The sequence below is a fragment of the Dreissena polymorpha genome, chromosome 16 (assembly GCF_020536995.1).
Source record: "Dreissena polymorpha isolate Duluth1 chromosome 16, UMN_Dpol_1.0, whole genome shotgun sequence".
NCBI classification, from domain to species: Eukaryota; Metazoa; Mollusca; class Bivalvia; order Myida; family Dreissenidae; genus Dreissena; species Dreissena polymorpha.
In genome coordinates this window covers 40,386,958-40,403,513 of record NC_068370.1, presented here as the reverse complement: position 1 = coordinate 40,403,513, position 16,556 = coordinate 40,386,958, and the positions used below count along the sequence as shown (strand labels likewise).

At 36.2% G+C, this 16,556-nt stretch overlaps 1 protein-coding gene across 4 annotated transcripts in view; it reads right to left on the bottom strand.

The window, feature by feature from the left end:
* Nucleotides 1–16,556, bottom strand: part of LOC127861869 (uncharacterized) — a 59,951-nt gene that overhangs the window by 26,195 nt on the left and 17,200 nt on the right. For 3 of the 4 annotated variants that reach the window (XM_052400581.1, XM_052400580.1, XM_052400579.1), the window contains exons 7-8: nucleotides 14,490–14,658; nucleotides 12,575–14,245 (exon numbers count right to left, since the gene is read on the bottom strand). In XM_052400581.1, coding sequence (XP_052256541.1) covers nucleotides 12,575–14,245; nucleotides 14,490–14,658 — 1,840 coding nt within the window. The remainder of the gene's footprint in view (nucleotides 1–12,574; nucleotides 14,246–14,489; nucleotides 14,659–16,556) is intronic. The other variant, XM_052400582.1, reaches the window with a different exon arrangement.

The window sequence follows — 16,556 nt, the reverse complement described above, 5'->3', positions numbered from 1 at the left end:
GTTTCTATGAAGTTTCATGATCATAGGCCTTAGCATTTTTTAGTTATCATCCGGAAACCATTTTACGTTTTCGAGTCACTGTGACCTTGACCTTTGACCTAGTGACCTGAAAATCAATAGGGGTCATCTGCCAGTCATGATCAATGTACCTATGAAGTTTCATGATCTTAGGCGTAAGCATTCGTGAGCTATCATCCGGAAACCATTTAACTGTTTTGAGTCACTGAGACCTTGACCTTTGACCTAGTGACCTGAACATCAATAGGGGTCATTTGCCGGTCATGATCAATGTACCTATGAAGTTTCATGATCCAAGACGTAAGTATTGTTGAGTTATCATCCGGAAACCATTTTACTATTTCGAGTCTCTGTGACCTTGACCTTTGACCTAGTGACCTGAAATTCAATAGGAGTCATCTGCCAGTCATGATAAATGAACCTATGAAGTTTCATTATCCTAGGCCTGACGTTCTTGAGTTATCATCAGGAAACCATCTGGTGGACCGACCGACCGACAGACCGACGGACCGACATGTGCAAAACAATATACCCCCTCTTCTTCGAAGGGGGGCATAACAAGTTGATAGTACATGTATATATAATTATTTCCAAACCAGTTTTTGCGCACCGAAAAACAAAAAACTGGTTGGCTTGAACAAATTTTGGGACAGCGCTAGCCCTGGTAGATAGACCCCACGACATCAGTACATAATATAATCTGCAAATGTGGTCATTTGGAAGCAAAACCTGCATCCAAGAACGAGTCACTGTGACCTTGACCTTTGACCAAGTGACCTCAAAATCAATAGGGGTCATCTGCCAGTCATGATCAATGTACCTATGAAGTTTCATGATCCGAGGCGTAAGCGTTCTTGAGTTATCATTCGGAAACCATCTGGTGGACGGACAGACCGACCTACCGACGGACCGACATGTGCAAAACAATATACCCCCTCTTCTTCGAAGAGGGGCATAATAAGCAAAAGCGATATTTTTCTCAGCCGCATAAGTGTTAATAGTTTGATGATAATGAATATCACAAAATGAAAGTGAAAGTAGAACTGTCACAAATGACAACCTGTCAACGTGTTGTTTTTGCTGGCACGCCTCTCGTGACGAGAGGGCGATAACACTCTGACAATGTTTTCACATTTTTACCAAAGGCTTTGTCAATGACCTTCATAGTATGAGCGGCTTTGTTATTTTTAATTGCTATCATGTAATTGCATGATTGTGTATATGATTACAATACACAAAGCACAAATAATTAAATTATTATATTGATATAAATATACTGATTGAGCTTATATTAATCTGATAACTATAGCCAGGGCAATTAAGGACTTAAAATACAATTTTTTTGTCCTGAATTCATCAAGACTTGAGATATTTATGCACATAGGGTATCAAGATATGGGGTGATCCACAAATAAAAAATATTTTTGATCTGTGTTGTGCAAGCTCTTTTTCCATGACTGAAAAATGAAATTTCCATGTGGAAAGAATGTCAATTTTTTCTGAAGTATTTCATTCAACTATTGCATAAAATGAATTATTCTGCATATAATTTGCCATTTTGATAGGTGTTTGTTAGGTGATAAAAAGGAGATGACCAGGGATCCTGAGAAAAGGGATACACATTTGAGATCTGGTCAGTGCTCCATATGAAAGTGGTAAAATGATATTCATTTTATATTTGACCAGTGCTCAAGAGAAAATGGGTATACATTTAAAAAAAAAATACCATTTAAAAATGTTTAAATACCTCTTGACTGAGGCTCTTAATTCATCTAGCATGAACATTTGTACTACAATGTATATCTTTTTAATACTAATAACATTAAATGTAAAAATTTAATCTAGCAATGTGTACAGATACTACTTAAATATATTTGACTGTATTGAATGTAGGAACTTGCTAAAATATCCATTAGAAAAAGATCAGGGGGTGAAATATGCATTGCCTGAAGCTCTGACCCTGGGGCTATGTTTATATATCAAACACATTGATTAAAGAAGTAAAACAATATATTGATACAACAGATGGAAAATCATCCCCTCTTAACAACATGATACATAATTATGTATAATATTTTTGGATCTGGATCTGCACACAACAGGACCTTTCGGTATGCTCGCTGCGGGAGAGAGATGGGAGTGACTTAAATTTTGGATTTAATATAATTCACTGAAATTCATCATTGAAGTTACAGTATGATCTCATTTGATATACATGATGTACATGATTGTATCAAGCAACATATATTAAATAATTATCAGTATAAATTACTGTTTTGATTTCAGTATCATTTAAATGATTTCAATCAAGTTTATCATTCATATTATACATTAATTTTGTAAATATTATCAATATATGTATTAGGGCTGTCACGATTCACCGGTATACCGGTATATCGCGGTGCATGTTGTGAAAAAAATCGCACCGCGGTACGGCGTTGCCGCACCGGTTTTTTTTTTAAATATTATTATTATATTAGCACAGATATAAATACATTACATACTTATTTTGATATAGATATCGTTTTGAAAAATGTAGAAGCGGTTCAAAAGGGCTAAATAAATAATCCGTTAATATCCAGGTCAAGCAAGCGCTTCCACTTGTAGATGTTTAACTTTCACGTTTAAAATACGGCGATGTATGGGTCCGTACCTTTTTTGGAATTAGGGACAGATTTCCTTTGCAAATAAGTTCATAATTATCCAAAAGATGTTTATTCTATTTCTTATTTTCTTTCTTTAGTATATCGATCGTTCAAAGCATGGCACTTCCGAATCATGTTATCTTAAGATTCTGAATAAGTCGAGGAAGAGTCAGAACACTACGGATTTTCAATACTGGGCCCGCTGACTCCGCATTTTGAACATGCCCATGAAGCGTTCGATTTACACAGATCGTAGTCACAGCTATTGTAAACAACATGGCGGACATTTTAGAAAAAGACGCGAACAATAACAATGACTACTTCTATCAAGTTTATTACAGTTTCTTTTACAGTTTGTAGTCATACTATGATACTAGTGTTTTCTGATTATTGAGTTTAATAAAGTTTGTAAAACTTGTTATTCTGCTGTTTTCTTCACAGATACATATTCTGTAAAATATCGCGGTACGTACCGCGATACAGTGTTGCCGTACCACGATATACCGCGGTACGCTCACGGCGTATCGTGACAGCCCTAATATGTATACTAGATGCAAACATAGTTGAAATAATACAGTTTGATATACTGTATAATATAATTGACCAGTCGCCTTTTACGAGATCGCTCCGCCCACTAAGTTGTGTTTTCATAAAACGCTTTATCCAATACTCCGACAGTCTTTGTTTGTCGGACCATGTGGCCGCAATAAACGAAATCTTATTGGTTATTTCGTGAGTTTGATTGACAGCTGGCGACTGGTCAATTATAATGTAACTACACATCCAAGCAGTTGATCAAACCATTGCAGCCAAGCCACCTGGTGTGCCGACGCACCAGCAGAAAATTCAAATGCCTTCTGACTTAGTGCATTTTACTATTTATAACATCTACATTAGTTAAAGATACATGTTTACATTTGTATGTATTTGAAATTTGTTTTTATCTTTAATGACATCATCTGACCATGCATGTCCTAGATTTCAATATCAAGGCCCTGGTCTGAAACATTGGTTACATTTAAATGAAACTGTTACCAGGCTTCTGAAATTAGTTTTTATTGAACTATGTAAGGAAATCTAAATCAGGCACTGATTTTTCTTGTTTTAAAACAGTCATCATTAAGATCAGTTGTGGCGTGTTGGTAATGACCCATTGTTTGCTTACTTGGCACACCCTTAAAACTTTCCACAGTTCTATAATAGCAAATCTGGATTTAGGTGATCTTCAATAGGACATTCACACTTTAGCTCTGTCACAAGAATGCTGGTTAAGTCAAGTCATATATTTAAATCTAGGCCATATCAACTCAAAGTGTCAAAGACAAATGAAAGATGCGTTTATAAATTATTGTCCCATTGTTTACTACTGCTGTGAGTTTTTATATAATATAACTCATGATGACCATCGATCATGTGAAAGAAAATTCACATTATCTTAGTATATCAGTTTTAGAAGCCTTTTAGATTACAAAGTATGTTAGTTTTTAATGTCGCTTCTGGGGATCAAACCCGCAGTGCAACCTTCTGCAATCAAAGTCTACACTCTAACACTAGGCTTTTAGGAAGATTCTGAAACAAATTATCCCTCGAGTGCAACCAAACCAAAACTTAAGTCATATATTGCCGACTCGGTTTTATTGAGTCGGTTCATGAGAGATAATGGAAGGTGCAACATCTCTCATGCCCCCCTAGCAGCGCCTTAAGCGGTATTCAATTCTCAACACGACAGCGCTGGAGTCATTGATCCCGAGGGACCAGAAAAAAGTACTTGATTAATGTTCGAAATAAAATCATTTGATTAATGACAATTCTATTATTTGAGCCAGGTCACAACAAGAACTGTGTTTGTGAAACACAATGTCCCCTACTGCGCTTTGAAGCCATATATTTGACCTTTGATCTTAAAGGATGACCTTGACCTTTCAAGACTGAAATGTGCAGCTCCATGAGATACACATGCATTCAAAATATCATGTTGCTATCTTCAATATTGCAAAAGTTATGACCAAGGTTAAAGTTTTGGGACAGAATGACAGACAGACAAGCCAAAAACAATATACCCCCGATCATTCATCCGGGGGCATAACAACAAATTCTCTGAGCAAGGTTCCACAACTCAGGTTATGTTGCAAACATTAGAACGAAAATATGGAGATGCCCAGTTTATATTGTAGTTAGTACAATTGCAAAGATTTATCTCTCTAGCACAAATGTTTGAGTTACGCATGACACAAAAAAGTGGGACAGACGGAAGAGCAATAGCTATTCTATATCCCTCCCTCTCATAACAAGGGGGCACAAGAATCAGATGTTGGCAACATGGTGAGATTGAAAGCTTACATTTACTTTATAAGTCAAGCTAAAAGCAAACAAATATTACAGCCTGATTAACAAAATCATGATTATTCTTATTGTTCAGTCCATACAATTTCATAAAGTTCCACAGGTAAAACGTGAAATTCTTATTTTGTTTCCTTAAAAGTTGATGAATCTATTATTAATGTTTTTTCTCCATGTCTTTATTTTGTTACTTTCACTGACAGCACTTACACTAGAGTTAAAGGGACCGTCAACCAGATTGTCGAAAAAAAAAGTTCTATAATACTGAATTTTTTTTACAATTATAAGTTTATATTGACTAAAATATCACTACTGGTATATTACATTACTTGAAAATAGTTAATATTTTTAGTATATTCTGTAATAGAATTTTGCGATGTGAAATCGAAAGAACATCGCGAAAATAGGTGACATAACAATATACACACTATAAATAACGCAAGTAGATTGATCATTTTATATATAAAATATATACAATTCACTTCGCATGCACAATTTGCATTCCTGGGTTTACCACGTGACAATGATGATCAATCTACTTGCGTTATTTATAGTTAGCTGGTAGTTACCTGGATCACATACCCAGTAAACTTTTATTAGCAAATATACTGAAAATATGAAAACTTAACAACTTTTTCAAGTAATGTAATAGACAATTTGTGATATTTTTATCAATATAATCTAATAATTGTAAAAAAACACACGGTATTTTAGAACTTTTCTTTTTTTCGTCAATCTGATTGACGTTCCCTTTAAGGCATGTAGAGTTGCAGTCATATTGGCAACTTTGCAACTGTAGCTAATGTCAACAAATACTGCGCAATAGATGACGCACATTGAATTGTCCAGGTCAGCATAACACAAAGTGGAAAAGGCAGTTCCAACTAATATTCCTTCATTAAATATTTACAGGTACAATTACGATTGAAAATAACTGAACACACTCATTTGCATATATATAGTATTTTACAGGGCATTTAAATACATTTTCAAGTTAAACAATACAAATGCCATCGATCACAAACTTCAAAATATAAATAATTTAAACTAGAAATTGTATAACCATATTCAATTTGTAGTTTGAAACAACACAGATCATAAATCAAAATGCACAATTGACTGGAACACAAAAGCACTCATGGATGTGAATAATTAAGGCATATTCAATCCAGACACTGACAGCACAGATGAAACATTCATATGAAATACCAAACCATCTATTATAGTTAACTACGCATAACAAATATTTAACAATAGAAATAGAAGATTTTCATAAACAGGATTTAATACAAAATGATGTAAGGATTTCAATTCCCACTTGTTTATATTTAAATCAAAGTGGCAAATAACTTAACAAATAACTGTAGACACTTGTATCCTAGACCTGTTATCCTTATACACAGTTTTCCAGGTAATTCATAAAGTTTTGTAAAGTAAACTCACACTTACCGCTCGACTAAAACAAACCTATAAACATCACAGGAATTTTAACCTTAATTACATCTGTTAGGTACAATATATATTTAAACAATAATGAAACATGCCCCATACATATTAATACATATATTACAGAGAAATAACACAATTTACATATTGGTCCCATTGAAAATGACAATTTGAATAATTTTTCATGTTAACTCCTCCAGAACAAGTATCACGCAGGGATTTTTGCCGGCTACAACTTTTAACTACAAGTTCCTACAAGTTATGATTGATATATATATTTTGAACATTATCTAATGACATAAAGCAATTTGCAGGTCCCATATCTAAACTTTGAATATAATTTGGGTCTGTGATGTATTATAAAACAAGCGATGTGTTTGTGAAACACTTTGTCCCCATATATTTGACCTTTGACCTTGAAGGATGACCTTGCCCTTTCACCACTCAAAATGTGCACCTCCATGAGATACACATGCATGCCAAATATCAAGTTGCTATCTTCAATATTGCAAAAGTTATAGCAAATGTTAAAGTTTGACGCAAACACACAAACAAACCAACGGACAGGGCAAAAACAATACGTCCCCCACTATAGTGGTGGAAGACATAAAAACACTTCACTTTGGTGATTGGGAGTATTTACTAGAATAAATATTAAAGTAATTGTTTGTGCATATATGGAAAAAATCAAAAAAATCACCAATCATCATGAACATCCAAGTTTGATAAGTAATCAAAGGTTATATGAGGGGTATCATGTGAACATGCCTGCACACTCCTGCAGTCTGGTCAGTAGTTATGCTGACAATCAATAATAAGTTATGAAGCCAAATAAAACAAGAGCACCGCAGAACGGGTGCCACGCTTGGCTGCGGGTGCAGTTTTGAATAAATTAAAGCTTTTCAGATTTTTTTTAGAGGTCACAGTGACCTTGACCTTTGCCCTAGTGACCCAAAAATAGGTGTGGCATGTAGAACTAATCAAGGTGCAGCTACATATAAAGTTTTAAAATTGTAGGTTGAAGCACTTTGATTTGAGAGCCAATGTTCAACAAAATGTTAAGGTTTTAGCATGAGGCGGACGACGAGCTGGCTAAGACAATACCTCGGGTTTTCTCCGATAACAGCCGAGCTAAAAATGTGGAGGTTCAACTTCCTAATGTATTATAATCACAGGGAAACAAAAACAAACAAGCGATTGCCAAGCAATATTGTCCCCTACCGGTGAAACTCTCCATTGTCAGTAAAAATTATATATATTTGTTATATATATATTTGTTGCCATAGCAACCATAATTCTTGACGTAGGAACAAAATGAAATGATGTGCATAATCTCTATCCAGGTTACGAGTTTCATGAAAAAATATGAATAACTTAAAGTTATCGCAGGATCCAGAAAAGTGTGTCTGACTGACAGAAAGACAGAGCGCACACCATAATTCCCCTCCGGTTTGAGCGGCAGGAGACAAATATGCAATTGTAAGATGACAATGTGTGATAATCACCTGAATGAAACAGTTTTATGCATTTATTCATCTGAAACTAGAGCTTTGTCACAGACGTGACAAATACCTCCACATGCCGCATTGACACATAATATTTTGCATGTCGCCTTCACAAAAAACAGCGGACACCATGCTCAATTTTTAAAACGCACTTAGTGACCCCTTGACCTAGTTTTTGACCCAGAAAGGCACATGTTCTAACTTGGCCTTTAGATCATCTCCATAAAACTTCTGACCAAGTTTGGTGAAGATCGGATGTAAACTACTTGAATTAGAGAGCGGACACCATGCTGAATGTTAAAAAACGCACTTGGTGACCCCGTGACCTAGTTTTAGGCCCGGAATGGCCCATGTTCAAATGTGTCATAGAGATCATTTAGATAAAACTTGTGACCAAGTTTGGTGAGGATTGGATGAAAACTACTTGAATTAGAGAGCGGACAACATGGTGAGGTTTAAAACGCACTAAGATACCCCGTGACCCAGTTTTTGACCCGGCATGAACCATATTCAAACTTGACCTAGTCATCATCTAGATACAACTTCTGACCAAGTTTGGTGAAGATTGGATGAAAGCTACTTGAATTAGAGAGCGGACAACATTGTGATGTTTAAAAAGCACTAAGTGACCCCGTAACCAAGTTTTTGACCCGGCAAGGCCCATGTTTGAACTTGGCCTTAAGATCATCTAGATACAACTTCTGACCAAGTTTGTTGAAGATCGGATGAAAACTACTTGAATTAGAGAGCGGACAACATGCTGAATGTTTAAAACGCACTAAGTGACCCCGTGACCTAGTTTTTGACCCGGCAAGGTCCATGTTCGAACTTGGCCTAGACATCATGTAGATACAAATTCTGACCAAGTTTGATGAGGATCGGATGAAAACTACTTGAATTAGAGAGCGGACACTTAATACCGACCGACAGACAGAACGACCAACAGGTTCACTTCTATATACCCCCCTAAACTTCGTTTGTGGGGGTATAATAAAGCTTAATTGAAAACTAAGCAAAATAATTTGATAACATTAATTATAAATCAATACTCTTCGAACCTTCTATAATTGACATGGATAGAGGTAAGAATTTCCTCACTTTGGCCATGATTAATTCAATCAGACCCATTTAAAATTGACTTCTACGCTACTAACAGTCAGTAATATTGATTCAGTCCTGCTTATCTGTTCACTATCATTTTATCAATTGGGGAGTTTATTAGCACGTAAAAAACAGAGATGTTTTGACCATCACCTCATAACAATGGACAAGTTAATTGGCAAATGATATTCAAGGCCTGCACACCAAAGTGACCGCCCCCCCCCCTGCCCACTAGGAATGATCTTAGACATGCATTACATACACTTGTACACATGACTGACCGACAAACATTCCAAAGTTGTTGTTTTTTTAATCAGCTATCTTAGAATTCACATGGCAACGAAATTGTGAGTCTGGGGAAAAATCCCCCGCAACATTTTATGCTTACAAATAAAAATGGTTTTGCAGTAATTGCTTTTCAACACAAACACTGTAACTACTTAAACGAAAAGTTTGTTCAATACAAAAAAGATCATACAGTTTTTTCTGTGTGACCTCTACGTCTTGCTGATCCTGTGTCATTTTTTCTTCTTCAATGTTTACTGGCAGTTTTGAAGATGGGCAGGAAAGAGTTTTAGATTGAAGTGTGTCGACAGAAGTAATGGAAGAGGTAGAGTAATTTGTATCAGAATCAGTATTGGCATGTTTATTATTCATCACACAGAAATTTTCGTTGAACACATGGTCACTTTCCGAAAATGGCACCATTTCTGGGACAGCCTTTGGCTCTGTTTTTTGTGGTGTTTCTCCACTCTTGCACGTAACAAGTTCAGACTCAACGGACGTCTGGACATCGCCGTTTACGCTGTTGGAATTGGAATCATCCGTTTCCATTTTCAAAATAGAAACTTGTTCAGTTCTCAATCTATCACTTACTTCTGGAGAAACTGACTTCCCATGCGATTGTTTATCTGTGTTGGATTTGCTCCGAGGAATCTTGCTGACTACTGCTTGCGATTGGTTCTCATCCTTTTCCATTTCAACACACCAGGACTGGGACATGGCAGTGCCATTACGACCATTTGAGCGCGTTGGCGAACTTGACAGAGAACCACTACCTGGTGACCACGACTTCGGGAGTGGGTTTTACACACTTTGCTTTGCAAGAGGACTAGTGGCCCTGTGCTTCATTTCGTCTATTAAATAATTTCCAGAACGTCTCTTCATTTTTTTCTCAACCCGATCGTCAGCACTCAAGGACAAAGTCCTTCTGGTGGCAGGACTTTTGGAAGGACTGCTTTCCGAACTAGACGGCGTTCTCAACTTTCTGCCAAGGCCGGTCGAAGTTAGATCACCGTTGGGGGACATTCCCATTTTCTGGTACAACTCCAGGGTTCCCAGGTCAGGGTCGGTGAATGACTCGGACAGTTTCCACATCAGCTCCTCGTAATCCATGGACAGGCGCTTGTTTGCTCGCGATTCCTTGTCGTACTTCTTCATCAAAACTACTACAAATTCAAATTAAATAAGTGCTACTTGTATCGGACATCGGTCTTAATGTTTTCACGGTCAGCGGGTTTGTAATTCTCACGGAGGTAACGTGAGAAATGCAAGACTTCCGGTTTATCTTAAGAAATTCACGGTCTTGCAATTCTCACGCGACACCGGTAATAAACAAAGGTTTCGCCCAACAAAAAAAAGATGCCGTATTCAGGAAGCAGTATGTTTGTTTTTTATAACGTTTTTATGTTCCATTTCAGGTAAGTGCTTGCAAATAAGTGAAGTTGTATATTATTTATGGCAGAGAAATGAGAGTACACCTCAATACAATTATTGCACATTTATTTATTGGTTTTATTTAAATATAATAATTGTCAAACAAGAATAACACATGTGTCTCTAAATTTTCGGACACTCGTATTTTTTAATATATTTCGTAATTAGATTTTCGGACATGAAACAAAATTTATTCAAAACTTAGAGAAATTACGGTAGTTTATATGATGAACTGACGGGATTGGAAACCGGAAACTGCTAATAATAATGGTATTGTCTTACTAGGCTGGGAAGAATCATACCATTTTTTCTCAATGGGCTGGAAATCAGAATCGGAGTTCAATTTTCTGATTTCCAGGCTAAGCTCGGAACCATAAGCCCAGATAAGTAATATGATTGTCTGACTGGTTAGGAATTAGAAAAGGAAATTGGTAATGTGATTGCCTGAGTGGGCTGGAAATCAGGAAAGTGATAAGTAATGTTATTGTCAGACTGAGCTTAGAACTAGAAAAAGGGATTAGTAACATGGGAATTGTGCTCTGGTAAAATAATATTACAACTATCTGACCAACTGATCGACTTGACGGAACATTGCATCGAAATATAATAATCCTTAAGGACGGCATAATGATTTTTTCATTTTCCTCATACTTTGAAGGTCCACCCACCAAAGAAATTGGTACTTAACTATTCAAGGGGCCTTTTCACAGATTTTGGCATGTTTTTCATTAAATGCTTAATATTGATAAATGTAAACATTGGATCTATAAAGCTCCATTAAAAAAAATAAGAAAGAAAAAACAGTAACCCTCAACTGAACTACTGACCCCTGGAGTAAAAGTCTAACGCTTAGGCCATTCGGCGATCCGTGCTCATACAATGAGTGAAGAATTGTATAATATATATAAGCAATTTTCGTAGAATCTCAAAATATAACGACATCAACAAAACTCTCCAAATTATTCAATCGTTTCGCGTTGCAACGCTTTAGAATTTGCAGGTTTTAAAATCGTCAAAAGATGCACATATTAGATATTTTAGAGCATCGTAAATGCTCAGTATTACTGTTTCCTCACACATATTTTAACTACAATGAAAATTTGCGAATCTGAAACATTTCTTAATAATTTTGTAAATTTACCGAAACGTGAAAAGGCCCGTTTAAAAGAATTAAGCAAATAGTATCGAATTGTTTGTACATGCCCATGCTTGCACATGTACTTGCATAATAAACGCATATATATAATTTTTAATATTTTATATAGTTATTTCAATGAACACCGTCCTTCCATGTCATACATGTCTGTAAGTTGGTAAAACCCTCCCTGTTTAAATTGAAATATTTTGAGTTATCCGATAATCATAAGATGTTCAATACCATCGTCAAAAGATAACCATTCTCGTTTCTCATCGCAAATTGCAAGTAATGTGAAAGTTACAGCACTCATAAAAGCATGTAGAAAGCTTGATATTTAGGTTGAATAATTACAGTTTAATATATTGAGGCATGACAACAAGTGCGCAATAAAGGCACAGATGCAAAATGTTCGCGTGAATAACATCCAGATTTCGATTCAGAGCATAGCCACATTAAATATTAAGGTTTGGTATCGCCTGTTTCAGAATTTGCCTTTGTCGCCAAATATAATTAGACAACCTTTTCAATTGATAACCGAAAAACATGGTAATAATTTTAGCTCTATTGTATTGATTTAAACACAGGCAGGATAAGGTTGATGACGACTGCGTAGTCCTCTACAAACCAAGGTCGCGATGCAAAACTGAAATAAACAATACCTTTACCTGAATGAACCAATCTAGATGGATCATGTTTGTCCGTCGCCATGCGCTTGACAGCTTCTGCCTCTTTATTTCCAGCCATAATGAGGCTCTGAAATTGAAGCTCTTTGGCAGATGCTGCATCTGATGATTGTGACCTGAAGGCACCTGTTGTCGCACGACCTAAATCATTTTTCAGTGATGCATCATCTTTTCCAATAGTTGCTTCAATAAGCTTACAAAGTTTTGCAGACTGTACCCCGTTCATTCCCATCAGAAATACATACAGTTGCTTAAAATCGGTATTGCTAAATTGTTCAATATACTTTCGCACTTGTTCATCAATAACGCCAGCATTCATGGTAATGTGATAAGCGGCCAAGAATTCTTGTACACTTTTATGTACAAATGAGGATGTGCATAAATTGCTTAGGGTATTACCTTTTCTTTCTGATAAAATACCAGCATTTAATGCAAACAATTTCTGGTCATCTAACAAATATTCTGATAATTCTCGATCGCTGAAGACAATGGAAGATTTTCTTTCAAATGAAAACAACATGGAAAATGCCAATTTTGAAATGGCATTAAAACATGCAATATTTGGTTTGATATGTTTCGTTCTTTCAAAACAGAAAACAGGTGGTGAATGAAAATACCCCTTTGAAGTAGTAACCTTTTTAAGCAGATTGTCGAGCAGAATACTGTATATTTCACACAAAGATCCTGACAACATTATTCCGTCCATCCACATGTTTACAATTAGCTTCAGCAACATTGGCGACGGCAATAAATCTTTAAGGCTATCGTTGTTTTCTATATATTTGACAAAGTCAGCCTTTCGAACGAATGATTCTGTCTTAAAACGACGCTCAATTATGATTGAACTTAGCGCGTAGGGTTCATTTAATCCGTCGAGTTCTAACGTGCTATCAATGTTTTTAATTCTTTCATCGGTCATTTTCCACGGTCTTGTCGTTGTCAACACCGTACACTGGTTGTGAAAGGTTACGATTGAAGGAAGAGCATCTTTCCCGTCACGATTAGTCCATTCGTCAAGACCGTCTTGAATGATTAAACAGTCTTCTTTTCCCATTATTTCATGAAGAAGTGTACAAGCGACTTCTCGATCCTGATCTGCATACATTTTGTCAATTATTTGTTGCTTAATCATATTGACTATTTCTTTTTCATCATCAAAATCCCTCAATCTGATCAAAAATACGCACTGAAAGTTCATGAGTGTTTCTGTATCATCAAACATTAAATCGTTTTGACGTTGCCGATCATAGATGATATTTTCAGTTGGGTCTTGTAGGTTCTTGCCGTTACTGATTGTGTTTGGTACTGCTTGGTCGACCTTATGATCCACTTGTATATCTATTTCATTCTCCGAAGTCTCCTGGTAAGTTATGGAGTCACTACACCAGTCCAAAACCAGTTTGACCGCAAACGTAGATTTACCGGTTCCTGCCTCACCCTTTAAGAATATTCGAGAATTAAACTGGCCGTCGGTATAAAACATATCTTTGTATTTAAACACCTGGGCAGCCCGTTCAAAATTGTGAATTCTGTGAAGTTTTTGAGACGCATATATCTGTTTTATAGACTTTATCTGGCTTTCCATATCAGAACTGTCAATAACATCGTAAAGCAAAGTTGTATTGTAGTGTTTCTTTAGAAGTCTGGTAAATTCTGGAGAGCAAAATACAGTAATTTAGCATTAATATGTATTTAAAAGGCTATTAAATGATGTAAATATAATATAATATCGTATTGAAGGTTAAAGAATATTAACACAAACATATATGAGCAAATAATAACAAATAATACAGCTATACGAGAATATATTATCAGGTCGAAATCCCAATGTTAGTTTATATCTCTAAATCTGAATATTACAACACGCATGTACATTTCCATTATGTTATGTAATTACCTTTGACATCTTGAAGGTATTTAATATTCTGCTCGTATTCATCTAGTTCTTTAAGAATACCTTTCATGTAACTTGAGTGAAGTTGCTTATTGCTGTTTACCCCATTCCGTACGTATTGCATTAACAAATTCATATCCGCCGCAGAAAAAGATAGCTTGTCATTTTGTAGCTGTAATAATAGACACACACAATGATCAATAAATTGGTTTTTACTTGCCATCAGCATATTTTATAAAAAAATATTTGACATTATTATTTGTATGTTGTTTAAAAACATAAAAAGAGCATTTCCAAGACAGCCTGCTCGACTTTTATGCCCTCTGTTAGTATTATGGATATTTGTGTCAGTTTCGTGATATAATAGCCAAAAAGACACATTTGAAGTTCAATGTATACATTAGCGATAGTGTTTAAGTTAATAAGAAGCTGAAAACAAAGCAAAATAATCAATGTGAAAATGTCAGGAAAGTAGATTTTCACAGTTTAACGACTTCATACTGTTAAATTTAAATATCTATGTCTCAACAAACGTTGCATATAGGTATCAATTGCGCAGTGGTGTGGTATCCTCCATGCAACCGAGATGCTACGAGTTTGATCATCACACGGGGAGCGTTCTTTAGACTTCCCTTAAAGACGTCAATGTTTGGTTCTATCAAAGAACCAGATTATCGTCACAATAAGATTAAGGCTTTCGAGCTAATATAAACACGTTTAAACTAAGATATTCATATAAACTACTTACAAACACAAATATAAAACAATATCTCAACCCATATTCCGGTTATACGAAACCGTTTTTCATGTTTTAATAACAGCGTCGTTGAACTACTTTACACTAGTGCAAGCTTCTAACAAACACAATTACTGTAAAACCATTAAATTTCGTGTGGTACGAATTTTCGTGGAATTCGTTGTTCCGCTGAACCACGAATTCAAGTACCAACGATTATTTTTACATTTTTAACCCGAAATCGGTCCTTTCCGAATGTCATTGCCGACATTCTCTATTGTTTTCGGTTATCTGAGATATTTGATTGAGATATGCTAGGTAATATAATATGTTGTTTTCTTGATAAGTGTTTAGGTAATAATACTTTTTAAATCAAGCACGGAATTTAAACTGTACATCAACGATTGTTCTCTTTTACGTGACGTCGTCAAATTAACAGTTTGCAGATTTATCACATATGTCAACTAGAAATAGCGCGGCAGAGGCCGACGCGTATCCCCACGCCGAATGTTTGACCTAGGTGTGCCCCAGGGTTGGTAATGGGGCCATGCATAGCTGAGATTGACCGTATTGTCATAAGAGAAGTTCATCATCAATTAGAAGTGAATTGGTGTAGAAATGAAGAAGTTATAGTAAAAGGCAATTTTGGGTGGGTGTGACATATGTGGGCAGGGCGCCCCAGGGTTGGTAATTGTGCCATGCATAGTTGAGATTGACCGTATTGTCATAAGAGAAGTTCAGTATCAATTTGAAGTGAATCGGTGTAGAAATGAAGAAATTATAGTAAAAGGCAATTTTGGGCGGGTGTGGTCTATGTGGGCGGGGCCCCAGGGTTGGTAATGGGGCCATGCATAGTTGAGATTGACTGTATTGTCATAAGAGAAGTTCAATATCAATTTGAAGTGAATCGGTGTAGAAATGAAGAAATTATAGTAAAGGCAATTTTGGGTGGGTGTGGTCTATGTGGGCGGGGCCCCAGGGTTGGTTATGGGGCCATGCATAGTTGAGATTGACCCTAATGTCATAAGAGAAGTTCAGTATCAATTTGAAGTGAATCCGTGTAGAAATGAAAAAAATATAGTAAATGGAATTTTTTGGTGGGTGTGGCCTATGTGGGCGGGCGCCCCAGGGTTGGGATTGGGGCCATGCATAGTTGAGATTGACCCTAATGTCATAACAAAAGTTCAGTATCAATTTGAAGTGAATCCGTGTAGAAATGAAAAAAATATAGTAAATGGAAATTTTTGGTGGGTGTGGCCTATGTGGGCGGGGCGCCCCAGGGTTGGGAATGGGGCCATGCATGGTTGAGATTGACCGTATTGTCATAAGAGAGG